Source organism: Lagenorhynchus albirostris, chromosome 2 (genome assembly GCF_949774975.1).
Source record: "Lagenorhynchus albirostris chromosome 2, mLagAlb1.1, whole genome shotgun sequence".
In the NCBI taxonomy this organism is placed as follows: Eukaryota; Metazoa; Chordata; class Mammalia; order Artiodactyla; family Delphinidae; genus Lagenorhynchus; species Lagenorhynchus albirostris.
Genome location: NC_083096.1, coordinates 75,259,023 through 75,286,176, shown reverse-complemented (window position 1 = coordinate 75,286,176; position 27,154 = coordinate 75,259,023). Strand labels below are relative to the sequence as shown.

Here is a 27,154-nt window from a genome sequence, read left to right as displayed (position 1 = left end):
GTTTTGTAGGTGGGGAAGGAAGCATTTTAAACTTGGTGGCCAGATGATCTCCCCCTGTCTGCCATCACTTCACAAATAAGAAAACTGAGACCCAGAAAATTAACTCTACCAAAGGTCACATAGCAAGTTAGTAGGAAAGCTTGGGACTAAACCCTAGGTCTCCAGACTGTGCCACCACCCACCTCCCTTTGTGTTGTGGTTCTCTTTACTCTCCACAGTCCGGACTAAGAGCCTTAGCTTTTGTAGTAACCCAACCTCACCCCAATTTACAAAGATGGATATGGCTCTCCCTAGGGGAGACTTTCTTAGGATGACTTGTTAAAATCATTTCTATCATCCCATGACAATCCACCCTCAAAGGCCCATGAAACTAGCTTCTTTTTTGGGGTTGGAGGAAATCCCTTGCATAAGAAAGCTTGACACTGAATTTTGTTATATAGGTATATTGTATATATGCTGATGCAATCAGAGGAAAAAAAACAGTGCAAATACAATTACAATTCATAATAATACTTGGTTTCAATGCCCCCGGGAACTGCCCCATTCCTCGGCTACCTCCCAACCCCCAGCACTTCCCCACAGTATCAACCTAATGCTGGGGGGTAGGGAGGGTGGGCAGGTTAGGGTAGGGAGTGGGCTCTGCCAAGGCAGTGCTGGTGACCCGGAGGGACTACTCCAGGGTGGGGAGGCAAGGCACAAATTAGGGGTGGGTGGTGGGGGAGGTGGCATCTCTAAGGAGGGATGGGGTTGGGGCAGCTGCCAGTCTCAGTGTGCTGGGCCCGGCCCACTCCCCTACCCACCCTCCACAGCCCTGCCTCCCTACCCCCGCCCCTTCCCCAGAAACCCTTTTGCACGGATCATACACAAACGGGCACATTACAAAATGACATAACACAGTTTCACAATATCCATGGCTAGGGCTTTTTTTTCTCTTTTTCAGTTTTTTTTTTTTCTACACAATGTACAATTCCTTTTAAATGGATCAAGAAATAGCTTATATACACGAATGAGTCCTTGTTATAACATCTCGGCAGCAAATATCATAAGCTAATGAAGGTCTTGTTGGAGGGGAAGGGAGCCTAGGACTGGGGTGTGGGGTGTGGAGAGAAGGTTATGCCTTCTGGAGAAGTGGGGAGAAAAGGGAGTGGTTGGGGAAAAGGAACAAAAGTAAAATATCAAGAAGCATCTTTACAAAGCAGTTCTATAGCTAATTCCTTTTAAAGGGGAAAGGAAAGGTAACCAAAGCAGGAAAACATTTATCTCTGTGTCTTAAAAAAAAATTGTCTACCATACATACATCCAAAAAATGTGGAAAAAGTACTTATTCCAGGGATGAAAGAAGTCCAGATGCTGTGGTCAAATGACAAAAAAAAAAAGAAAAAAAAAAACCAATAAGGACCTCTGTCCCTCAGTTTTACCCAAGCCTTACTGCTTATCCACCCGTATCAGGCTTCTAGAGAGTAAGCCACTGTCCATAAACTACTACTACTTTTAAAGCCTCTGGGGATGGAGGAAGCCAGGCAAAACTGGTGGGATCCTCACTCTAGTATCACCCTGAGCTTCAATGCTCCAGGGGTAAAATAACTCTGAACAGAGGGTCTTTCCTCCTATCTTTAGGGCATGAGGTTTAGTGTCTATGGGGCCCAAGGCCTGGGGATGGACAGCAACAATAGACTTGGAGGGACACAAGGCAATCAGTGGTGAAAAAGTAGAGAAATGAGGAAAACAGAAGGATGAGGGAGAGGGAGGAAAGGGAGGAGGTGGAAGGCTAATACTTTACCATGATTAGGGGAACCTCACCCCTGTCACTAATCCCTGGGAAGGGTATGAAAATGGGGAGAAGAGAGGGTAAGAAATCAAACCTCAGCGATTGAGCAAAGGGTCACGGAGCTATACTAGTCAACAAGCAGCCTCTGTGTAACTGACCCTGAGGGGATAAAAACAGGGAAGACTCCATCCTCTCCCCTATCGCCTCAGCACCTTGGCAGGCACTCGACTACAGGCTTTCCTTCCCCATCATCCCCCATTCTCGACACATATTACTTCCAAGCCCCATTCAAAGGTGGCCTGGCTCCCAGGGAAGGGACTCAGCTCAGGGCAGGGACACCCCCCAGCCAGACGGTATTGCACATTCTCTGTTCCTTACTTTTAATCTCAATTGACAAACTTGGGTACCTCGTACCTCTGAGCACCTCTGAGCTGGGGGAGGGGAGACATAACAGAAATGGCACTTCATCATGGGGGCTGGGGGGGGAAGAAGCTAGACAGACATGCCACAAGGCAAGATGACTTGCAGGGAAAATATTTTTTAAAAAGCTTCCAATTTTGTGGAAGAGGGAAAAGCAAAACCAAACGATTTATCCAGTGCTTTCAAAGCACAGAGGGCAAAGGAGAGATGTAAGAATATATCTTTATATATATATATATAATTTTAAAATAATCCCAGACCCAGTTCCACTAACCCCCCTCCCTCTCCCACCACTTACAGTCAGGGGTTCCACATTCCCCAGAAAAATACTCGAAACGACCCCATCACTACCTGTTACTAGCGTCTAGCTTCCAGATCATTTCACCACTGGGGGAGCCCAGACACAGGCTGCATCTCTGCTCCTTTATTAAGTGCTCAATGAATTTGGGGGAAGGGAGGAAAGAAAAAAAAGCCAGGAAGGCCCGTAGGGCCAGTATAATCACCCACAGTGGCTCTGGAGTATGGGGAGTAGAGGCCAGTGTGGGGGGAACTGAGCCTGATTCCAGCTCCTTCTCCCATCCCCTCCCCAAACTTTATGGGGAGGATGTGCAGTTTGTGTGTGTGTTAATTTTAAAAGTGCCTTCTTACTTTAAAAAATTATTTAATTTTAAAAATAAAAGTGGGGGACCTTCTCCAGGTTGCTTTCAAGGGTAAAATGTTAAACTCCTCTCTTCATACCTCTTTGCTGAGAGTATCCCTTCCTTGAACTCTGGCAGCTTCTACGGCTGGAGAGGCAGGTGGGCATACACTATGAGGAGAGCAGAAACCTCTACCTTTAAGGGGCTTCCCTTACCTCAAAAACAGCCTGGTCCCCTCCCCCTTCCCCCACAGTATGGGCAAATGGGATGCTAATCTCCCCAATCCCCAGAACAGCAACATTGCACAATTCAATTCATTCTCTACATTAGTAGCACTTAAGAAAAAAATAAAAACAAACAAAAAAGCAAAATTTATAGAATTCTGGGGAGAAAAAAGACAACATCTACTTGTATAGCACAAGTCCAGGATTGGTTTTGACATGAATTGTCTGGCTTTGAGCGGTTGGCTCTGCAGTTAGTGCAGCAGGGTCAGGGCAGCGCTCCAATCTGTTAGGTGCCCTCACCCTCATCTCCTGGCGCTCAGAAGGTAAAGAGACAAATGGGAAAGTCGCAACTGTTGGGAGGGAAACCCCTCTTTCTTTCTTCCTCTATTTCCTCCCTTTGACATTTCACTCACTCATGTCCATCCAATGTCCAGGACACACAGCAAAGTCAGGCTAGGAATAGCCACTCCTCTATATTACAGATGGGGCTGTGGTTACCAAGGGCAGATTAGGATTTAAAAAAAGAAAAGAAAAGAAAAGAGACAGGGATGGGGGAGAATTTTACAAAGAAAATAAGATGAAATAATTTGGGGCTAGTTGGCCTGGAATAGACTCCTGTGTCTCCACTGGGGTCAGGAGACCAATCTCATTCCCCCAGCATCCAGAAGGCCAGGACCTGGTCTCAGTCCTCCTTGGCTCAACATTATGCTCATTGTCACGCCCCTTTCTCCCCCTTCTTTATGGGTCAATTCTAGGGTGGTTAAGTTTTAAAGCTTCTCCTTCCAGGCTCTTTCCCCTCATTCTTAGAGCCCAACTTCAATACTCAACACTGCCTCCAGAACTGTGCAGCTCAGAGACACCCCAGAGCGGGTGTGCTATTCCTCCTTGTTTGATGCCACCACCTCCCCCTGACCCTGGGGTTAAGTGCATTAAAAACTTCTGCCCCTAACACTCCCAGTCATGTCCTACTTGGCAGTTGGGGACCCTACTGCAATGCTCCTATCACTTAACTGAATATCATTTGTGTTTACCAAAAAAAAAAAAGACGAAAGAGAAAAAAAAAAAATATTGGGGGGAAAATAGAAAGGTTTAACCGTCCACTGAACAAAGGGACGACACACAACATCATTAAAAATGATAATAATAATTAAAGCATAAAAACAAACTTTAGAAACACACGTCAGAGGGCTTGGATTTCTCCCCAGGACCTCATTCTGACCTCTATCAGAGGCAAAGATCCACCTCACTGTTATAGAAAACTGAAGAGAGAAAGTGGCAGAAGAACAGATCGCAGCAGTGTGAAATAAAGAGGAGGTGGTGGGGCAGGGCGTGTGTTTTCTTGTTGATTTCTACTGTTTGTCTTCTGTTTTTCTGTTTTGTTTTCCGTGTATGGTAGGCACCAGTACAGGCACTGCATGCGACGGAAGTTGGGGGCAATGGGAGAGGAGAGGAGTAAAGGATACAAGGTTGGGGCAGTACAAGTGGAACAGGCGTTATTTCTGTCCACTGATGGACTGCGATATAGACCGGGGAGGGATCATGTCTAAAAGGTATTCCCGCTGTCGGTCTGCCAGACTGGGGGCTTTGTGTCCTCCAATACCAGTGTTCAAGTATGCAATGTTGACACCTAGACCCAGGAGACAAAAGTGGAGCGCAGGTATTAAAAGAGGAAATGACACCTTCTTCCACACTACCCTGGGGCTGCAGTGGTGGAGATGCAGAGGAAACAGAAGTTGTCTACATCTTTGCAGACTCAGTTAAGCTTTATTTCAGTAGCAACCCACCCTGCTCCCAAGCTTTAGGAGAGGTCTTCCCAAAACTTCAATCCTACCAGGAATAATAAACAGTTCTGATGGTACAGAAGAGTCAAAGAAAACAGTGGTGAAAGGAAAATAATCAAGACAAAGAGGGAATTACTGAATCTGCTTTGGTTTTGGGCCTGCTGACTGTAAAGAAGCATCCCTGGGTCATTCAAACTGGATCAGGACAGTTAACCCTGCTATTCTGGCCAAAAGAGATCAATAACCACATGCCCACTAAGAGGGCACACTAGACAGGACTGTGTCATTTTCACCACTAAAACCCTAGTGTACTGTGCCTAGCATGTAATATGGATTTAGCAAACCTTTGCCAAATAACAAGAGTGAAGGGAGTAGGGCCTAAAGAAAGAGCAGAAAACAAAAGAAAGAACAATTCACCTAAAGGGGCTGCTAAAGAATTGCATACTAATTAGTCAATCCCTGAGAAAAGTTCTCAGATCAACCCTTCTTACCTGGCATACCAAGGAGGCCACCTGGCACAGACAGCTGGGGTGCCTGTGCAAAGTTGGAAAGCATGGAACGGGCAGACGTGGGTATACCACGCTGGAGACTGCTTTGGGGCTGTGGAGCCTGCAATGAGGAGGAGACAAGCGATCATAACTTTACCATGATGGAAGGTGTAAGGGGGAGGTAAGGATATGGGAGTACAGAAGAGCAGTATGATTTTCGGCAGAAGAAAGGACAAATTGAGATAAATGGCTGACAAAACCTCAAGAGAAATCCTCACCTGTCGAAGCGTATGATGTCTCATTATGGTCTCTTGTTTACTGACACTGGACACAGCTGGAGCCGTAGTGGGGGAGAGTGCTGCCTGCTGCTGTAATCGCTGTTCAATTTCCTGTTGGGAGTCATCAGGTCAAGTTGGGCAGGACAGCACCCAATTTCCTAACCAGAAAACCTAGAGGTCTTCTTATCTCTAATGTTGCCAGCTAGTTGGAGGGATATGGAAAAGGCAAAAGAGTTTGGTGGGGTAGGTGAACTAAGATCTCTGGGTACAAGTAACCTACACACTTCAATGATTAGGAATCCCTCTCTCCAAGAAAGCTGGCTCTCAGAAGTTGGCTGGAGAGATCTGGGTGTTGGCGATGAGCTGCCTAATGTAATTAATTAAGGTTGATGAGTTACTAAGTTTTATTTTTCGACTCTTGTCTACCCATTTTCCAGGAGACCCATGATGCTACCCAGAGGGGTCTGATGGGTGGTGGGGTGGAAAAGAATCTGAGCTTCCCAACACATCTTCCCCACTCCAAGATATTCTCATTCTATTAGTACTATATGAGAGTTCACACACTCTAGCAACCACTAATCTTCATTGGGCTACTTTATAATCTACCCTTTCCTTTGTCATTTCTTTGTCAAATATGGACTGCAGATAATTACTTCTCTCAAAGAGATTTCTAGTACAAATATAAATCCCTCTCACCAAAATCCATTTGTTTAAGGAAATGAAATCAAGAATAGAGGAATTATTTAGTACTACCAGGGAAAGCCAAGAGTCCCAAGCCTTTTGTCCCTTTCCCTTAAGCTCAGCCATATGTCATTATGCTCTAACCCAATCAGAAACAGCCAAATGGAAATGGGAAAGGCAGAATGGTAAGAAGAAAAAAAAGGGAACCCAGACCTCTAGGTTCTAGGAACTTAGATTCAGAAACCTAGATCACCTGGACTGTGGGGATCAGAGAGACAACTCCTCTAAACTAGAAAGAACTGTCTTTTGGGAAAACCAAACCTGGGCAGGTGGCTGGTGAGAAGTAGTCAGAATTCTTACCTGTTCCTGCTGTAGGGCTTTAACAAAAGCATTTTTCAGTCGGTTGGTGTGTTCTGCCTTTAGAGCCTTCTTCTGGTTGGAGGTCATACATTGCTCACATAGAATCTTACCATTCTTTTCTTGCTTCCAGTGAGGGGTGAAATCTGTGCGGCACTGGGCACAAACAAAGGGTTCAACCCGCAGGAGTGAGGCACAGCTTTTCCCTAGATGCCAACAAAAAGAATAATCAGTGGTTTCACATTTCCTCTGTATCTCCTCTGTTTCTTTTCATCAGATGATCTTTTTCCAGGAGTTTACTCTGCTGAATTAAGAAGGAGCCTCTATAATTTATAAAATACTTTTATTTCATTTGATTGCAACATCACTTCAGGGAATTAGACAGTACCATCCCCATTTACAAATGAGGAAACTAAGTCTAAGAAACATAGCTCCAAAAGACAAAACTGGGACAAGAACCCAAGTTTTCTGATTTCCTGTTACACCACACTGAGAAGAAAATGTGTGTCAATTCAGTCAAAGGGCTCCACCTAATTCCGCCAGTACTTTTGCTTCTTAGCATCTCTTTACCTCAGTCTACACTTACTCTATCATATACATTCATAATTTTTACCTATCAGTGTCTGAATTATTCACTTTGTGATCTATTTATAGCCAATACTGAGCCCTTTAGGCACTTTCCTCAGGTGTTCCCCTAAGTCCTTATGTTTAGAAATTCAGGCTTAATAACTTTTGTCAGAATAGACTGTGTGATGTTATTAATACTTTATAGTGCAGTGTTGGCTTACAGCTTTTATGTGGTCCTAGTTATCTTTATCAGTCTATTTTCTCAACTAAAAGCACTCAAACAGCAGGGACTGAATATAATAATGTAAGCACAATGCCACATAAACACTAACATTAAAAATAAGTGTTCTAGTCTTCAAATTATGCATGCATCACGCTAGACACATTTAAAAGAGCTAACGATATACTGCAAAAAACAGACAAGATATACAAAATACACAGCAAAAATATTAAGTCTAAGATACACAGACACACAAAAAGCTTTTTGATACGCTGCTCCTAAACAGTTTCCGAATCAGAGACAGGAGGTGGTTTGGCAATAGTAAAGAGAGATTATTTAATATTACACAGTACCATGCAATACTCTGCCCATATCAATCAGGTTTGACAACTTCTTGTTTAGATAAAAAGACTGACCAACAAATAGCCTTACCTTGGCTGTCGATGACACTCTGTACGACTTCTTCCAAGCCTACCATGTAGATGAACTCACTATTGGCTGCACTAGGCAGGAAATGAAGCAAGGGAGCAGGTGGTTTAGGGGGTGGAATCTCCAGGAGTGTCTTTTCCAGCTGTTTGCGAAGAGCCAATTTGGCTGCAGCCTGTGAGTTGGCAGCATCAGTCATGGCGCTGGGGCTAGGAAGTGGTGAGGACACCCTGTTCACGGTCCCTGGCTGAATATGGGAGGCAAGGTTCATATAGATGGCAGAGGATGTTGTACGCTGACAGGGAACAGAAGAACTTGACTGCTGAAACAGATTGAGTATAGGGGTCAGTGATGGTATGTGGGAGAAAGAACCAATTCTTACTTTCGTGGCAGAGAACACTATCTGATCCTAGTCTGAACTACTTAGCTTCCCCCAAGCTCAGAAAAAGACATGAGGTGTCCAACTTCACTGATAAAGGACTCTGGCATGTAAGAAAGGAGAATGATAGTGGCTACGAACTAAAACTGCTGAGAGAGAGACTTCTCTGGTGGCACAGTGGTTAAGACTCCGCGCTCCCAATGCAGGGGGCCCCGGTTCGATCCCTGGTCAGGGAACTAGATGCCACATGCATGCAGCAACTAAGGAGCCCGCCTGCTGCAACTAAGACCCAGTGCAACCAAATAAATAAATAAAAATAAAACTGCTAAGAGAAAAATAAAGATTTGGGATGCTTTGTCATACATCCTTTATGCTTCTTATTCCTTAGATCCCTCTATCTCTTTCTTCTAGGCAGATTTTAGCTTACTGCTGCTCTGCTGCATATAACATTTCTTCTCTACTACTAAATAATTCCTCAGTGTTTCCACTTTGGGGACCACTGTCAACCCACCAAAGTTACCTTTGTTGTCCTAGAGTTTCTCAGTGTCCCAAAACTTAAAATCTGTGGTTGTTTCAACAGGGAAAGCAAATAAAAGATTTCTCTGTTTCCCCATGAGGGCTCCCTCTTACCGGTTGGTAATTGATGGCGGGATTCATATTGGGTGTTGTGGTGCGTACAAGGCCAGGCTTAGGTGGGCCCCGCTGACCCTGTAGCTGGGCTGGGTTTGGCGCAATCACACGTTGAGACATTAACATGTGTGGGAGGGTGGTATTGGTCGCTGAACGGATAACACTGTGACCCTGAAGGGGAAGAAGAGGAAAAGATATAGTCATAGCGGTAAAACGCTTCACAAAATGCCAAAGAGAAAACACTGCCTGTAATACATAGCTAAGTAGAAACACAGAAACATAGTCAGACTTGGTAATTTTGTGTAAGGATCTATGGGGATAAATCTACCATGACTATAAAACCTGATTAGTGGTTAGGAATTCCCTAGCTTCTTTGGTATAAACTATTTAACCCTCTATGGAAAAGGGCTAAGCTGGAAACCTCTGGAGAAGAAAGACTACGGTGGGAAGATTAGTTATTCATCCTTCTACTGCAGACTAAATCATGCCATTAAGGACCAAAAGGACTATCTATGGTAATAACACCTCTATCAAGGCCAGGTTCTTCTATGATCTTACAAAAGCCCCAATACAGAGACAGGATAACAGGGCCCCCTGAAACTAAGATCACACTATGGGTCACATACCTGCAATGTCCTCAAATTCTGTTCAACCCCTTGTGCCCCAGGCCGGGATGGAAGCTTGGAGAGGCCTTGCTGTCCCACATGGGCAGGAGATGGCTGAACAATAGATGCTGCATTCTGTACAACTGGAGTCTGGGAGAGAAAAGAGAAAATGAGACAGTGGAAAAGGCTAATAATCGGAGGCAGAAATTTGGTACACTTCTAGACTTTCAAAACTGCTTGTCAGTCTGAAGCTCCTGTTGACCAGGAGGGAAAATAAGAAAAACAGAATCACTGTTTTCTTGATTAAGGCCCAAGATTAAAAAAAAATCACTATTCCTAGAGACTAAAAACCATGGAACCAGAGAAGAATGAGCCACCCAGCTGAATCTACCTGGGGCAGCCCATTCTCAAACCAGTTTTTCTTTGCTTTCTGCTAGTCCCTTATTTCTCGGGCACAGTACCTTCTGGACGACATTCTCTTTCTGTAGCTGACTCTGTCTCAGTTTCTTTAACAGCACCAGTCGGGCTTCTTCCAATCTCAGCTCATCTCTCAGCTGCTTGATGAGCTGCTGCCGTTCCTCAATGCCTTTCCCCTGAGGAAACATGGAGACTATCAGCTATGGTAGCAGTTACTCAGAGTCCTTTCCTGCAAGATGATCTCTTCTTTTAGGTCCCAAACCTCCACCTTCCACAAGAAGCACAAGGGGCAATGGAATTGTTATCTTTGCGTCCCTAGCACACAGTCTGGCACAGTGCCTGGTATTCAGTAGGTACTCAAAAACTGCTTACAGAGTGAAAGAAGAGACCACATATAAATGCTAATTAACCAGATTCCTGGCAAAATAGAACAGCCAAAGGGAGATATTGCTTTCCTTTAAAATAATGTTTCTCAATCTTTTAACGCCATGTTTCCTCTAGAAATACATGAAAACTTAGGAATTCCTCCATATTCCGAGACCCAGGATAGAGTATAGAATGTATCCTTCTAGCTAAGAGTTTACTTCACATGACTTGAATTATGAAGTTTTCATTTTCCAAAGAAATTATATTGAATATGCATTTTCAAACTCTCTTCTCCACTTGATTCTAATAGTTCCCTCTAAAAGGGCACACCCTTGAGGTTGAGAATCACATATGAAGAGTTTCATCAATGGGTAGTTTTTAGATCCAAAAAGTAAACACTAAAAAACCAGACATGGGACTCTCAGGGAATTAAAGAGAATAGTAGAAGCAAGAAATGGAGAAAGGAATCTTTCTTTTCTTTACCTTAAACATCTCTAGGTTGGCTGCTTTGAGTCTTTCTTCCATTCGGGAGCTGGAACGGGGACTGGAAGCCTCATTATCAGACAAAACGATGATGTCTGGGGAGGGAGTAAGCCTTCCTCGGTCTGGCTCACTAGACAAGAGAAGAAAAATTAAGGTACTTCCAACAGTGAAAGTTCATAGAAAAGTTCAGAAAACTTTTCTACACTGACCAAAGAAATCCAAGGAAACTTAAGTCTGTCCTGATTCACCCAGGGAAAGACAGACACATCCAAATCAAAGGATAAAATAGACACCAAGATGTAAGTGACAACAAAACCTCAGCAAAAGTATTTTTCCCATCTAAATTCCTTACAGAAGATGCAGACAGAAAGACACTGACTGGCTTTAGGAATGGGAAAAAGAGATGAGTGTTTTTGTCACACTGATTTTAATCAAAATTCCAAATGTTTTCCTTATATCTCAGTCTCCTTTTGGGTTGTCTTGTTAGTTACAGAGAAGGTCAAGAAAGAAATGGTTAGCTTCACAGGGGAAGAAAGACAAAGGCAGTAGAGCCTACTTGTCCACCCCAAATACAGATGACACACTGCTAAGGAGGCAACCCATGATACTGATAACATGGTCCTGCCTGTCTGATGATTTACAAAAAAGGAGGTTACATGACAACTCCTTTGGCAGTCTATCCTGTCAAGAGTTAAGGCCAAAAGAAGGTACTGTTGTCAATGGCCTGAGAGAATGGACAGTGCTAAGTATAAATGTCTACAGCCTTCTGGAGGACTGAAACTTCAGAATTAAATACATGGGACTTGCATCTACCTGCAAGTTCTACTTAGCATCTTCCCTCAGAAAGAAACTGTCTAGAAATAACTTTGAAATCTAAATCTTCCACACTGGCTATGCCTTATGGCCAATCCTATTTATTAGACAACTCTGGTTTTGGTCTTCCTGGAGCAAGCCTTAAGAGCATCTTGTCCCTCTAAAATCATGAGAAATGGCACTCACTGCGTAAGACCTGGATAACAAGAACCCTGCAAATTCTAATTGCCGTAGGTTCCCAAGTCAGCGGCCATAACCTCTAGCTCTCCTCTGATTTCTTAACTCAGAGTTATCTTCGCTGACCCTACTTCTTTGAGATTTATAGTGTATAGTCAGGAGTATGTAGGTCTAAAACAATGTGTTCTTAGATCTTATTTAAACAGGTAACTCAAACCTTTTATAACCACAGATCTTTATAGTCCTGAGAGTTTCTGACCATTTCTCAGGGCCTCTTGTCTCAGGTACTGTTGGGACTAGGATGCCTTTTGCACAAGGCACCCTGGATGGCTGGGACAGGCATTCAATTCCTCAACAGGGTAAAACTGAGTTACTAAAACAACCAAATTTAGCTGAGGAAATAAAGTAGGGAGACAGTCATAATAATGACCATCTTGGGAACTATTAAGTTTGTCTGGATCGCTCTATAACCACTGCTCACAGACACAGCAAGCTGAGAATGTAGGCTTACAGAAAAAGAAGTCACTAGAGGGAGAAAAGAACCTTCCATTCTCTAACCCCAAGTTCCTGGAGTAATGGTCAGGCCTAAATGAAGAGTTTGAATTTTTACTTATCATTTCTATATTCCCTCATGCCCCCCCTTCCCCATCCCTAACAAGAACATGGGTGAACAACTTTGAGGTCTGGTAGATTTCTACTTCTTCTACATGATTCCCCAATGCTTACATCGACAGTCAGAACTCTTTCCATCCTGGTCCTGGCTGGATACACACCTCACAGATTATTTCTAACCTAAGGAATTCTTCCTTGCTCAAATGAGTGCCACCTACTGCTAAGGACTGTCCAGCAACAGGACAAGCAGAGACATTCCTACATGGAGATTTTGGAATTGAGCGACATTTATAAGGAAGTAGTATCTGAGAAAACCCTAAATGATATTTTATTCCCAGATATAATGAGACTCACATTAGATAGATAGCACAGGTAAGGCAAAGCCCAAGTCAAGTTTCATTCTTCAATTTTTTTTTTTTTAACTTTTGACCTGGAATTCTGGCCTCATTTATTAAGCTTTTCCGGGGACAGAAATTATTTTGCTACTTTCCCAAACACATATATGATTTACAATATTTGGTGTTCTTAAGTATGAAACCCTACCAATTAGATAATATTAAAAGCCAGACTTGCTGCTGACATCATTTTGTGACTCAGACTGGCAAATTCCCAGAAATTATAAAACTCCTAATCCTTATCCAGGTAGTAAAAACAAAACCAGAAAGAAAACTGCCACGTCTCGACAGCATTCCAAAACATAAGCAGTGTTGGTTTCATGCATATCTTATTTCACAGATATCATAACTTGCCCAACTGATGGCAAAAAAAAAAAGATATTTAGGCAATTATGGCTATCACATCAAGAGCCCTTCCTTCTTTCTGCTTTTAAATTCCAATTCCCTCCTCCTTTTTTATCCACATCAAATAAACCATTGTTCTCCATGCTGAGCAATCTATCAGTCTAGTTCATTCTTACAATAAGCTTGAGGCTAAGTGGAAATAGCTGTCAGTATATCTGGTCTGGTGAAAGGGAAGAAGAACGACACGGGAGATAGGGCCCATTTTTTCACGCAGAATGGGGATCTAGATGGTTTACATCAAGCCTCTTTTCCTGGAGACCATTAAAAACAGTTCCCAGTTTCCAAAGAATCAAGTTTCAAAAGTTCATTCCTCTAATAAAATTAAACACACTGGTAGAGTTTTCAGGGTACTCTTTTCAATACAGAATTTATCTGTGATACACTGTAATTCCAACAGAACTGAGATCTTATCAAAATGTGTAACAATGTTTCTATGAAAAACACATTTTCAGTTCCAATGTGCATGTAAGGAATCCACCTAACATTTCTCCTCTTCATTGTCCCCAGTGAAGTAGGATTAGTCATTTGCTCCAGAAGGTTAAGGGTGATTATGGGGCAAGTGGGTTACTCAGGTGCATTATCTCATTCACCCACTTTTCTTTTTTTTCTAAAAGGATCTAAGGATTAATCTACTTTCATAATACTCTGCCGATACTATGTATAGCTCCCAAGAATTTTTCTCTTCTTCCACAACCACTAGAGAACTTACCTGAAGTTTCCTAAGGGTTTTAATGCTATTACCAAGAACAATGTTCCCCTACTGGGTGTGGTTTAAAAAAATAATTCTGGGACAATACTAATAAGTAAACATTAAAAGGTAGAGAAAGAAACCCAAGTAAGATTGTAAACCATTCCTTCCTTTTTTCTTCTTTCTGCATCAGTCCAGCTTCTTAAGGATCCTGCTTTAGATCCTAGGACAAAGTCAGCAAGGTCAACTGGAGGGCAATTGAACAGTGAAGAGTAATCTCATGTCTATCAGGTGTTTCTGAACCATGAATAAACTGAATGTTCTTAAAACTAGGGTTGTCTATACTATGATTCATTGTTCAGGTAGACTCTAACCTCAGCCAGTTCTAGGTACCTCTTTATATTGTGTTCTCCACAGTTCCAAGTACTCAACCTTGACCAAGACCTGTGAAAACATGTGCTTGTGTACTGTGTGTATGAAAGAGCACAAGCATGAGGGTACTCATATAAGTGAATGTGTATGCACATATGGGGCTTGGGGAATGTGGCACAAATGAAGTAAGAATGTAGAGGATTAGCACATAAAGTTCCTTGTTAACACAAGAAAAGACAGGCCCATGCTCTTTGATGTAATAAAAGCTGGGTCTCCATAATAAACCCATCCCTAAAACTCTTGGGATGATCTGAAGAAAAGACTGTTCTTCCCTCCTAAAATGGCCATAAGATTAGAGTGAAAGTGTATACTAACTCGCTTCTAACTGGGGTATCAACTCTTAGTGCCTCCTTTATCCAGAAATGGCCACTTTATCTTAAGGGTAATAATTTTTGGAGGCACCTAGTTTCATCTAGAAACAAGAGGAATTCACGGTCAAGCCAGATAGCACAGGTACGTCTTCATTCAAGAAGCTTTAAGTTGAAAAACACCCTCCTCTCATTGGAAGTCATTCATTTTTCATAGGCTTAGTTTATGATGAGACCCTATCTATGGAGGCAGCTGAACCAAGCCATACCTCCGTCTAGCACTCATATCCACAGGCTCATCATTGATGTTTTCTTTGCCTGGCCTTCCAGCAGTCCTGTTGTCTCCATGAGGCCTGAGATTCCCATTGAGCTTCTCTTCATAGCCCTTGACACCACTGCCATCCTGTTTGGTGGGTAACTCATGTGGCACTTCAAGATTTGCCAAATCCTTCCGTTTGAGCAGTGCCAACATTTTCAGACGTTCCATGGCCTCATGCCCCTCCATTTTGAGTCGCTTAGCCAGGACATCATCTCGCTCATCAGCTGGGTCCAAGCTCCGCTTCAACAGATTCAGGCGAAGAGCATCCTCCGTCATTCTATCCATCCTATGGAAAGAAATATACAAGTGCTTTATCAGAATAAAGGCCCTTAAATAGTCCATAAGGAAAGAAGAATCATAGGTATATACATGGAAGGTCAACATTAAATGAGCTAACATTCTACCCTATAACTTCCTAGATGATCTATATTAAAGGAGATTTCATCTCTCAACCTCAGCAGTGAAAGTAAACTTCAAAAGCTTTCCAGTCACTGAGGCTCTTACTGTATAGATGCCTGAAACCAAATACCATGCTCACCTGGATAGTCCAGTAAGAGCCTACATCTCTCAAAAAAGTAAACATTCTTTTGTGACTGGCTTTCTGTACATGCATGCTCAAAAGTCAGATGCTTTGGTTTTAATTCTCATACCAAATTCTTCTCCTGGAGAAGACTCTTTTATGAATGGGAAGTTCCTCAGGTCACTCATGCATATCTTTAATTGGTCTATATTACTGATGGAGACCAAGGGCATCTAACAGGAAGCCTCAGTTGTCTGGATACAGCGAGGGTCAGAGGGGCCCATTTATCTGCCCTCAATTCTATATAAATTCAGTATCTTGGCTTTGGTTAATGAAGAACTCAGGCTGTAAAAAGGTAATATTTTCTTTACTCATACAGCAAAATTATTACAGACAAGCTAATAATCATTTGTCCTTCTCATTTTGATTTCTTACACTAACAAAATCTAGACACACAATTTCACCAGCACTTTTTAAATCCAGGGTTATCTTCCTGGTAGGAAAAAGCAATGTGACACTGGAAAGAAAAATTTTTGAGTCATCAAAACATAGGTTCAAACTGCTACTTTTACAAGGTCAAATATTTAATAAGTTACTTTACCGCCCCAAGCCTCAATTCCATCTGTAGAAGTGGGCACTTGGAAGAGGGCTCAACAAAATTTAATTCCTATACCCTCAGGATATGACTACTACACCTAAGATACAAGATCAGGCTTGATAATTCATAGATTCAAGTAGTAAGACAGAGAAGATTACCAATGTTAATTGGTGCTCTTGCGAAGAAAAACATGTATACACTTGAGACATCTTCCTTCCTGTAGTGCAGAGTAAAATAAGAGCTATCTGATTTTCTTCTAGTTATAATGAGGAAAAACAGTAACCAACAAAAGAATTTCCAGCAAGAGGAAACAGACCTTTTGGAGACCAGAGAAAAGTCAGAACTCAGATCTCTGAATTTTCAGGTAATGTTTCTTAATTCTCTCTCTTTTTTTTTTGGCGGGCGTACGCGGGCCTCTCACTGCTGTGGCCTCTCCCGTTGCAGAGGACATGCTCCGGACGCGCAGGCTCAGCGGCCATGGCTCACGGACCCAGCCGCTCTGTGGCATGTGGGATCTTCCCGGACCGGGGCAAGAACCCACGTCCCCTGCATCGGCAGGCGGACTCTCAACCACTGCGCCACCAGGGAAGCCCTCTTTCTCTTTTTTAAAGAACAGTTTTGTTGAGATATAATTCACATATCATACAGTTCACCTATTTAAAGTGTATGATTAAGTGGTTTTCAGTATATCCACAGAGTTGTGCAACCATCACCACATCAGTATTAGAACATTTTCATTATCTCCTCCTTAAAAAAACCCATACCCATTAGCAGTCACTCTCTTCCCCCTTCACCTCTATTCCCCACTAATTTACTTTCTGTCTCTAAATTTGCCTATTTTGGACTTTTTTTTTAAGAGCTCTTTATTGGAGTATAATTGCTTCACAATACTGTGTTAGGTTCTGTTGTACAACAAAGCGAATCAGCCATATGCATACGTATGTCCCCATAACCCCTCCCTCTTGAGCCTCCCTCCCATCCTCCCTATCCCACCCCTCTAGGTCACTGCAAAGCACCGAGCTGATCTCCCTGTGCTATGCTGCTGCCTCCCACCAGCCAACTATTTTACATTCAGTAGTATATATACGTTGATGATACTCTCACTTCACCCCAGCTTCGCCCTCCCACCCCATGTCATCAAGTCCATTCTCTATCTCTAATTCTTTATTCCTGCCCTGCAACTAGGTTCATCAGTAACTTTTTTTTTTAAGATTCCATATATATGTGTTAGCATACAGTATTTGTTTTTCTCTTTCTGACTTACTTCACTCTGTATGACAGACTCTAGGTCCATCCACCTCACTACAAATAACTCAATTTGGTTTCTTTTTATGGCTGAGAAATATGCCACTGTATATATGTGCCACATCTTCTTTATCCATTCATCTGTCGACGGACACTTAGGTTGCTTCCATGTCCTGGCTATTGTAAATAGAGCTGCAATGAACACTGTGGTACGTGACTCTTTTTGAATTATCATTTTCTCAGGGTATATGCCCAGTGGGATTGCTGGGTCGTATGGTAGGTCTATTTTTAGTTTTTTAAGGAACCTCCATACTGTTTTCCATAGTGGTTGTATCAATTTACATTCCCACCAACAGAGTAGGAAGGTTCCCTTTTCACCACACCCTTTCCAGCATTTATTGTTTCTAGCATTTTTGATAATGGCCATTCTGACCGGCGTGAGGTGATACCTCATTGTAGTTTTGACTTGCATTTCTCTAATAATTAGTGATGTTGAGTATCTCTTCATATGCCTCTTGGCCATCTGTGTATGTCTTCCTCGGTGAAATATCTATTTAGGTCTTCCGCCCATTTTTTGGACTTTTTTTGCGGTACGCAGGCCTTTCACTGTTGTGCCTCTCCCGTTGAGGAGCACAGGCTCCGGACACGCAGGCTCAGCGGCCACAGATCACAGGCCCAGCCGCTCTGCGGCACGTGGGATCTTCCCGGACCGAGGCACGAACCCATATTCCCTGCATCGGCAGGCGGACTCCCAACCACTGCGCCACCAGGGAAGCCCATGTTTTGTTTTGTTTTTAACATCTTTATTGGAATATAATTGCTTTACAATGGTATGTTAGTTTCTGCTTTATAACAAAGTGAATCAGCTATACATATACATATATCCCCATATCTCCTCCCTCTTGCATCTCCCTTTCACCCTCCCTATCCCACTAGCATTATGTTTTTAAGGTTCATTCATGTTGTAGCATATACCATTACTTCTTTTTTTTTATGGCCTAATGATATTCCATTGTATGAATATATAATATTTTGTTTATTCATTTATCAATTTATAGACATTTGGTTTGTTTCCCTTTTTTTTTTTTTGGCCACACCATGTGGCAGGTGGGATCCTAGTTCCCCAACCAGGGATCAAACCCATGCCCCTACAGTGGAAGCACAGTTTTAACCACTGGGGCAGCCAGGGAAGTCCCCCACTTTTTACTATTATCAATAATGCTATGAACTTTATAGCATTTATACAAGTTTTTGTATGAACACATGTTTTCAATTCTCTTGGATATATAACTATGAGTAGAACTGCGGGGTCCTAAGGTAACTCTCTTTAACATCTTGAAGAACTGTTACGCTGTTTTCCAAAATGGCTGCAATGAGGGTTCCAATTTCTCCATATCCTCTTAATTCTCTTTTAACAGCTATAGATATGAAACATATTATAGCATATATAAACATTCTTTAGCTGCAGGATCCCCAAAGATTTCTTATTTTGACATGTGTTACTTCTGAAGTGGTTTACCTCTGAAAAATACCCCCAGATGGAGTGACTGGAAAGTTGAATGCTACAGAACATCAAAAGTTAAGCCCTAATTCCACAATAACAATGTCTTGGGTAATTTGATCAACACCTCATATTGAGAGTATGATTGAGAATACCATGAGGAGTTGCAGATGGTAAAAAGTCTGTCACTCAACTAATTATATACCTAGATGAAAAAAGTACTTTAGAAAAGTACACAGCAAAATATATGAGTGTATATTAACACAATACAGTGTTCTAAGTTTTGAGATAAATTATATTTATGAGCACTGAAAGTATATGACAAAATGACAAAATTCAACAACCTGGAGCTGAATGGAATTTGGGATGCCATCATTAGCTTGGCTTCTTCAACTGATAGTTATATGAATAGCTGAAATCAGTTCAAAAAATTTCCCCTTTATTATAATGACATAAATGGGTACACTGGAAGTTGGGAGAAACCAGAACCAGATATTTGAATGTCTGAGGTAAGTAATCTTTCTCAATAGATGGCTTGAGAAATCTGACCAAAATTTCGTTGCCCACTCTTGACTTTACTGGCCCAACTTTATGTACTCATAGCCATGCCTGCTTCAAAATCCAATGAAATATGGATGAATCTTGAAAACAATCATACTAAGTAAAGTCAGCCAGACACTGACTTTACTTAGAAGGACAACTATTTTATGGTTCCACTTATATAAGGTACCTGAAATAGGCATATTCATAGAGAAAAAGCAGAATAGAGTCCATCAGTGGCTGGGGGTGGAGAGAAGGTAGTAAGGAGTTATTATTTAATGGGAACATCGCATGTCTCTGCGATGAAGAAAAAGTTCTTAAATGGATAGTAGTGATGGCTGCACATTGTGAAAGTACTCAAAGCTGAACTGTACACTTTAAAATGTTTAAAATAGTAAATTTTATTTTATGTATATTTTGCCACAATAAAAAAAATCCAATGTAACAGAGACTGATTAAAAATGGGCAAAACTGATCTTTTGGGGATGATCTAAAACTTGATTGTAGTGACAGCTGCACAACTCTATCTATCTATCTATTTATTGTCTGCGCCACGAGTCATGTGGGATCTTAGTTCCCTGACCAGGGACTGAACCCACACCCCTGCATTGGAAGCGTGGAGTCTTAACCACTGGACCACCAGGGAAGTCCCTGCACATTTACTTTAAAAAAAAAAAAATCAGGGCTTCCCTGGTGGCGCAGTGGTTGAGAATCTGCCTGCCAATGCAGGGGACACAGGTTCGAGCCCTGCTCTGGGAAGATCCCACATGCCACGGAGCAGCTGGGCCTGTGAGCCACAACTACTGAGCCTGCGCGTCTGGAGCCTGTGTTCCACAACAAGGGAGGCCGCGATAGTGAGAGGCCCGCGTACCGCGATGAAGAGTGGCCCCCGCTTGCCGCAACTAGAGAAAGCCCTCGCACAGAAACGAAGACCCAACACAGCCAAAAAATAAATTAATTACTTTAAAAAAAAATCACTGAATCATACACTTAAATTATACTCCAATGAAGTTGCAAAAATATTATTCAATGTAAGTTTGTCACACACAAATTCCTCTCCAAAAAGTAAAACAAAAATTCTGTCAAATGAATGTTGTATGTTGCCTTTTAATGCCTAATCCAACTTTTCTGTTTCTTCTGGGCTGCAAATAATAACTAATATTTCTTAAGTACCTACTTAAAAGTCAAACATGCTACTAGCTACTAGGCACTTTATTATGTATTCTTATTTAAATTACCTCAACAAGTTACTAAGTGGTACTATTTCTACTTTAGAGGTGGGAAAAAGTGTCAAATCAAGTACCCCAAGACTGCAAAGCTTTGGATAGTGAATCTCGAATTCCAACGCAGGTCTAGCTCACTTCAAAAATCTATTATACATTTTACAGCTGTTTCAAAAAAAAAATCTATTACACAGTACATCTCGCTACTCAGAGAATCTTAAGAAGCAGTGTTGTGTATTCATGTATTTGCACATGCATCTAACATATCCATTCCCCCCCAGACATTACATATACACTATGTGACAAGTTCAGGGTTAGGTACTAGGAGTAAAGGTGAAAAAAGACCAGGTCACTGTCTTTAACAATTTCATTCTGATAGGAGACAGACGTGCATATAACTAAAGTACTTAGATGTTAAATTTCCTCTGCCTTCCCTATATCCTGCTTTTCTTCCTCATAATGAAGAGAATTCAATTCATCCAGAGGCAAAAGTTAGAAGCCTGGAAATCATCTTTAACTTTTCCAGACTCTTAAATCTAAGTCACCAAGTCCTATCAATTCTATTATCTTCCTCTGAATGAGAAAATATGTAACACTGGTGTGTTGCTTTGGCAGCCACCTTGTGACCATGAGGGAAGGCAGCTTGCAGATAAAGCAGACACTGTGCACAGTAGAATACTGAGAGGAGAGCTAATTACACAGCTGTACCATCAGATCAAACTACTTTGAAGCTAGTCCTGTTACGTAGACCAATAAATTCCTTTAATGTTTAAGCCAGTATGAACTCGGTTTTCTGTTACCTAAACTGAAAATATCCTAAAGAATAGATAACTCTGTCAGAAGTGCTGAAACGAAATCAAAGTGGAGATATCCAATAAACAGGTGGATACGAGGCACACAAAGAGAGCCAGAGTTCAGGCCAGAGCTGGAGATAAATATTTGAACAGGTAAAGGAGGTAATTGAAGTAATGTACAGGGATGAGTGAAACTGTCCAGAAAAAGAAATGAATATATACTCAGAAGGAAAAGAGCCAAGGATAGAACCTTGGGCAGTACCTACATTTAAGGATTGGCTGGTCAGAGGAAACTAAGAGAGCTAGTGGAAAACTAGGAAAGCATGACATGTCAACAAATTAAAGAAGAGTAGTTAATTGTGTCCAACAATTTACGGGAGAAAAATGTCCAGCTTTAAATTTACTGTTGACTGTTGTAAAAAACAAGAATGGCCAGATGGTGACAAAGCTTTAGATTCATGCTTGTCAAGTTTTTGACTCATTGTTAGCCCCAAATCAAAATACAGGTCTGCAGCGAAAACTTTTAGAAGATTCTGAGAGGGAAGAGGAGGGATAGAGGTGAGTAAAATGAATTAGTATCTACTGAGCTGCCTTTTATTTACTAGGCAACGTACAAGGCCCTTTATATTTATTCCCTCATTTAATCACATTAGAGAAATACTCATTTATTTTTAGTGAATTAAACTTTACAGATACAGTTGAAGCACTCTGTGTCACTTCCCCACCAAACCATTCTCTATCCTCCCTTCTTCCCTTCCCAGAGAAAGGCATTATGATGGATTTGTTATCATTCTATTACATATATATGTATCCATAAATAGTACATAGTATAGTATTTATTTATTCGTTTGTTTGTTTAGGACGCACCACACCTAAACAATTCCCTAGTTCATGTATTTTTAAAAGTAGCTCTTGGGAGACTTCCCTGGTCGTCCAGTGGCTAGGGCTCCGCGCTCCCAGTGCAGGGGACCTGGGTTTGATCCCTGGTCAGGGAACTAGATCCCACATGCTGCAGCTGGGATTCCACATGCTGCAGCTAAGAGATTCCCGCACATTGAACTAAGACCCGGCAAAGCCAAAAAAAAAAAAAAGTAGCTCTTGTATGTATCCTTTTTCATTTTGCTTTTCAATGTTTAATTTTTTTTAATTAATTATTTATTTATTTATGGCTCTGTTGGGTCTTCATTTCTGTGCGTGGGCTTTCTCTAGTTGCAGTGAGCGGGGGCCACTCTTCATTGGCCCGCGGTGCGCGGACATCTCACTGTCGTGGCCTCTCTTGTTGCGGAGCACAAGCTCCAGACGCGCAGGCTCAGTAGTTGTGGCTCACGGGCCTAGTTGCTCCGCGTCATGTGGGATCTTCCCAGACCAGGGCTCGAACCCGCGTCCCCTGCATTGGCAGGCGGACTCTCAACCACTGCGCCACCAGGGAAGCCCAATGTTTAATTTTTTAATATTTAAAATTTATCCAAGTAAATACATAAAGCACCAATTCATTTGTTTTAACTGCTGTGTAGAACTCCACAGCAAAAATATTTGATTCAGTAATCATTCTCCAATTCAACATTTAGGCACCAATATGTTGATGTTTAAACCAATGCTGTGATTTCCACTTCTGGCCAAGATTCTGTAACACAGCACAGATTTGCCCTCTCACCTGAAATAACAAAAAACCTCCAGACAAAATACATGAAACAAGGTTTTCAAGACACTGGACATCAGGCAACAAAGGATAGTGATCCCAGAGGGACAGGAAACAAATGAGGTGAGCTCTACAACTGCACTCGTTTTTGCCATAGGAGAGTTACTTTTTTTTTTTAAAAAAACCCTTTTATTTATTTATTTTTTGGCCTCATGGCACGTGGGATCATAGTTCCCTGACCAGGAATGGAACCCGCACCCCCCACAGTGGAAGCGCACAGCCTTAACCACTGGACTGCCAGGGAACTCTGCCATAGGAGAGTTTCTAGGACATAATGTGGGGAGGGGGAAATGAGGCAGAGCCAGGCAGACTCCTGAGTTCAAGAGAGGGCGATGGGGCTTCCCTGGTGGCGCAGTGGTTGAGAGTCCGCCTGCCGATGCAGGGGACACGGGTTCGTGCCCTGGTCCGGGAAGATCCCACATGCTGCGGAGTGGCTGGGCCCGTGAGCCACGGCCGCTGAGCCTGCGCGTCATCTGGAGCCTGTGCTCCGCAACGGGAGAGGCCACAACAGTGAGAGGCCTGCGTACCGCAAAAAAAAAAAAAAAAAAGAGTAGCTCCTGCTCGCCACAACTAGAGAAAGCCCGTGCGCAGCAACTAAGACCCAACACAGCCAAAAGAAGAATAAAGAGAAGAAAAGAAATAACAGTCAAAATGAATAAATGATGAAAACTATAAACCTACAAATCCAAGAACTTCAACAAACCTGAAGCACAAGAAACATGATAAAAATACACCAAGGGACGTCATAATCAAATTGCTCAAAACTACTATAAAGGGACTTCTTTAGCTGTCCAGTGGTTAAGCCTTTGCCTTCCAATGCAGGGGGTGTGGGTTTGATCCCTGGTCTGGGAGCTAAGATCCCACATGCCTCACGGCCAAAAAAACAAAACATAAAACAGAAGCAAATAAGTAGTGGTACATATATACAATAGAATATTACTCAGCCATAAAAAGGAACGAAATTGAGTCATTTGTTGAGACGTGGATGGATCTAGAGACTGTCATACAGAGTGAAGTAAGTCAGAAAGAGAAAGACAAATATTGTATATTAACGCATTTATGCGGAACCTAGAAAAATGGTACAGATGAACCGGTTTGCAGGGCAGAAGTTGAGACACAGATGTAGAGAACAAACGTTTGGACACCAAGGGGGGAAAGCCGTGGTGGGGTGGGGATGGTGGTGTGCTGAATTGGGTGATTGGGATTGACATGTATACACTGATGTGTATAAAATTGATGACTAATAAGAACCTTCAGTATAAACAAACAAACAAAAACAATAAAAAAACAAGCAATATTGTAACAAATTCAATAAAGACTTAAAAAAAATGGTCCACATCAAAAAAAAAACATGATTACATGTAAAGATAAGGATAACATCAAATTTCTTGCTGGAAACAATGCAAAAGAGAAGACAGCAACATCCTTAAAATACTGAAAGAAAAAAATCTGACAATCTAAAATACCATACCTGTCAAAAAAATACCATTTAAAAACAAAGATGAAATAAAGACTTTTTCAGTCATTTTAAATTTCCTTTATCAATGTTTTCCTTTACAATTTATATTTATTTGTATCTTAAAAAGTTCCCCTAATTATGGTCTCAAAGCTTAGTTTGTCTGAAAACTATATACATAGTTCTACTATAGGTAAAACAGATAAGCAACAAGGATTTACTGTATAGCACAGAACTATATTCAGTATCTTATAATAAACTGTAATGCAAAATAATCTGAAAGTATATATGTAACTGAATCACTTTGCTGTACACCTGAAACACAATATTGTAAATCAACTATACTTCAATTTTTAGAAAAAGTGTTATTAACTATAGTCACCATGCTGTACATTACACCTCCATGATTTATTTTATAACTGGAAGTTTGTACCTTTTGACCACCGTCACCCATTTTTGCTCCATTTCCCCCCAGCCGCCCTGGCAACCACCAATCTGCCCTCTGTATCCATGAGTTGGGGTTTTTTGTTTTGTTTTGTTTTGTTTTGTTTACATTCAACATATAAGATCATACAGTATTTGTCTTTCTCTGTTTCACTTATTTCACTTAGCATAATGCCCTCAAGGTCCATCCATGTTGTCACAAGTAGCAAGATTTCCTTCTTTTTAATGACTAATCCACTTTGTGTGTGTGTGTATACACATATATATCACATTTTCTTTACCTATTCATCCACTGATGGACACTCAGGCTGCTTCCATGTCTTGGCTATTGTAAATACTGCCACAAAAAACATGAAGGTACATTATCTTTTCAAGTTAGTGTTTTTGTTTCCTTTAGATAAATATCCACAAGTGGAGCTGTTGGATCATATGGTAGTTCTAGTTTTAATTTTTTTGAGGAACCTCCATACTGTTTTTCAAAATGGCTGCACCAATTTACATTACCACCAACCGTGCACAAGGATTCCCACTTCCCCATCCTCGCCAACACTAACTTCTTGTCTTTTTGATAACAGCCATTCTAACAAGTGTGAGGAGATAACTCACTGTTATTTTGGGGGGGGTTTTTTGTTTTTAATTTATTTTTGGTTGTGTTGGGTCTTCGTTGCTCTGCGTGGGCTTTCTCTAGTTGCGGCGAGCGGGGGCTACTCTTCGTTGCGGTGCGTGGGCTTCTCACTGTGGTGGCTTCTCTTGTTGCGGAGCACGGGCTCTAGGCTTGTGGGCTTCAGTAGTTGTGGCATGAGGGCTCAGTAGTTGTGGCTTGCAGGCTCTAGAGCGCAGGCTCAGTAGTTGTGGCGCACGGGCTTAGTTGCTCCAAAGCATGTGGGATCTTCCTGGACCAGGGCTCGAATCCGTGTCCCCTGCATTGGCAGGCGGATTCTTAACCACTGCGTCACCAGGGAAACCCTCACTGTGGTTTTGATTTGCATTTCCCTGATGATTAGTGATGATGAACACCTTTTCATGTACCTGTTGGCCATCTGTAATGTCTTTTTTTTTTTTTGGCCGCACGTCTCAGTTCCCCAACCAGGGAAATGAACCCATGCCACAGCAGTGAAAGACCAGAATCCTAACCATTAGGCCTCCAGGGAACTTCCCCATCTGTATGTCTTCATGACCATTTATTCTTACTCTCCCCTTCACTAGTTTCTACTGATATTCCTAATTCTAACTGTATGCACGCCCTTGGGCTCAATCATGTACCTTTTCTTTATTTGCACTCACTCTCTACATAATCTCATATATTCCTATGGCTTTAAAGAGCAACTATATGCTAATTCCAAAATTTATATTCCTGGACCTCACCTCTCCTCTAAAATTCTCTTTATATATTCAACTGCCTAACTGTTATCTCCATTTGGATGTCTAACAGGCATTTTATGAACTTATGTCCAAAACTGAATTTCTGAACTCCTGGGATAAAAACTTTTTCTTCCCCTAGTGCTTCCCACCTCAGTAAATGACACCGCCATTCAACCAATTGCTTAAATCAAACTCTTTGGAGTCATTCTTGGTTTCTCTTTCTCACACCCTACATGCATTCCATCTGTAAATTCTGTCAGTACTCCTTTCCAAATATATTTCAAATCTGACATCTTATCACCACTGTCATGTTATTATTCTAGTCCAAGCTATTGTCATCTCCTGCCCAGACTATTGTAACTTTTTTAAACTCTGCTTCTGCTCTTGCCCTTCTCAGTCGATGTTCCACAGAGAAACAAGAGTGATCTTTCTAAAATTTAAGTGAGATCATATCACTCCTTTGCTCAAAATGCTTTTTAATGGCATCTGTAGTGGTTTACAAACACTGTCACCCCAAATTCTTTGAAATTCCTCATATCAAGAGGTGGTGGTGGTGGTGGTGGGGAATCTGTGTCCCCTTCCCTTGAATCTAGGTGGGTTTATGACTGCTTCAACCTGTAGAGTATAGCAGAAGTGATGTTGGGTGACTTCTGCCACTGGGTTATAAAAAGCAATGCAGCTTTTGCCTTATCCTCTGGAACACTGAAGTCTGGAGACCGTTCGAACTGCTTTCTAAGAGGTACAACTACCTTGAGGCTGCCATAGTGTGAAGAAGCAAAGCCTCAGGGAGAAGTCACATGTAGACACTTCAGTTGACAGGCCTACTCTTCAAGTCATCTCAGCCCAGGGCACCAGACATGTAAGTGAATGAACCCTCAGATGATTCCAGCCCCCC

At 41.8% G+C, this 27,154-nt stretch overlaps 1 protein-coding gene across 2 annotated transcripts; it reads right to left on the bottom strand.

Annotated features, from left to right (window-relative positions):
• Positions 1 to 990: 990 nt before the first annotated feature.
• Positions 991 to 24,975, bottom strand: GATAD2B (GATA zinc finger domain containing 2B). 2 transcript variants are annotated; one of them, XM_060138128.1, is made up of 11 exons: positions 24,887 to 24,975; positions 14,828 to 15,163; positions 10,729 to 10,858; positions 9,924 to 10,055; positions 9,484 to 9,612; positions 8,858 to 9,028; positions 7,855 to 8,170; positions 6,639 to 6,841; positions 5,598 to 5,708; positions 5,323 to 5,440; positions 991 to 4,677 (listed from the first exon to the last, which is right to left on the bottom strand). In XM_060138128.1, exons 1-11 carry the CDS (start codon positions 24,916 to 24,918, stop codon positions 4,544 to 4,546), a joined length of 1,812 nt encoding a protein of 603 aa, XP_059994111.1. In that variant the 5' UTR covers positions 24,919 to 24,975; the 3' UTR covers positions 991 to 4,543. The 2 variants fall into 2 exon arrangements, 1 of the variants encoding a protein (XP_059994111.1); XR_009538508.1 differs by lacking the exon at positions 991 to 4,677 and having other exon boundaries at positions 5,408 to 5,440; positions 5,598 to 5,799.
• Positions 24,976 to 27,154: the final 2,179 nt, after the last annotated feature.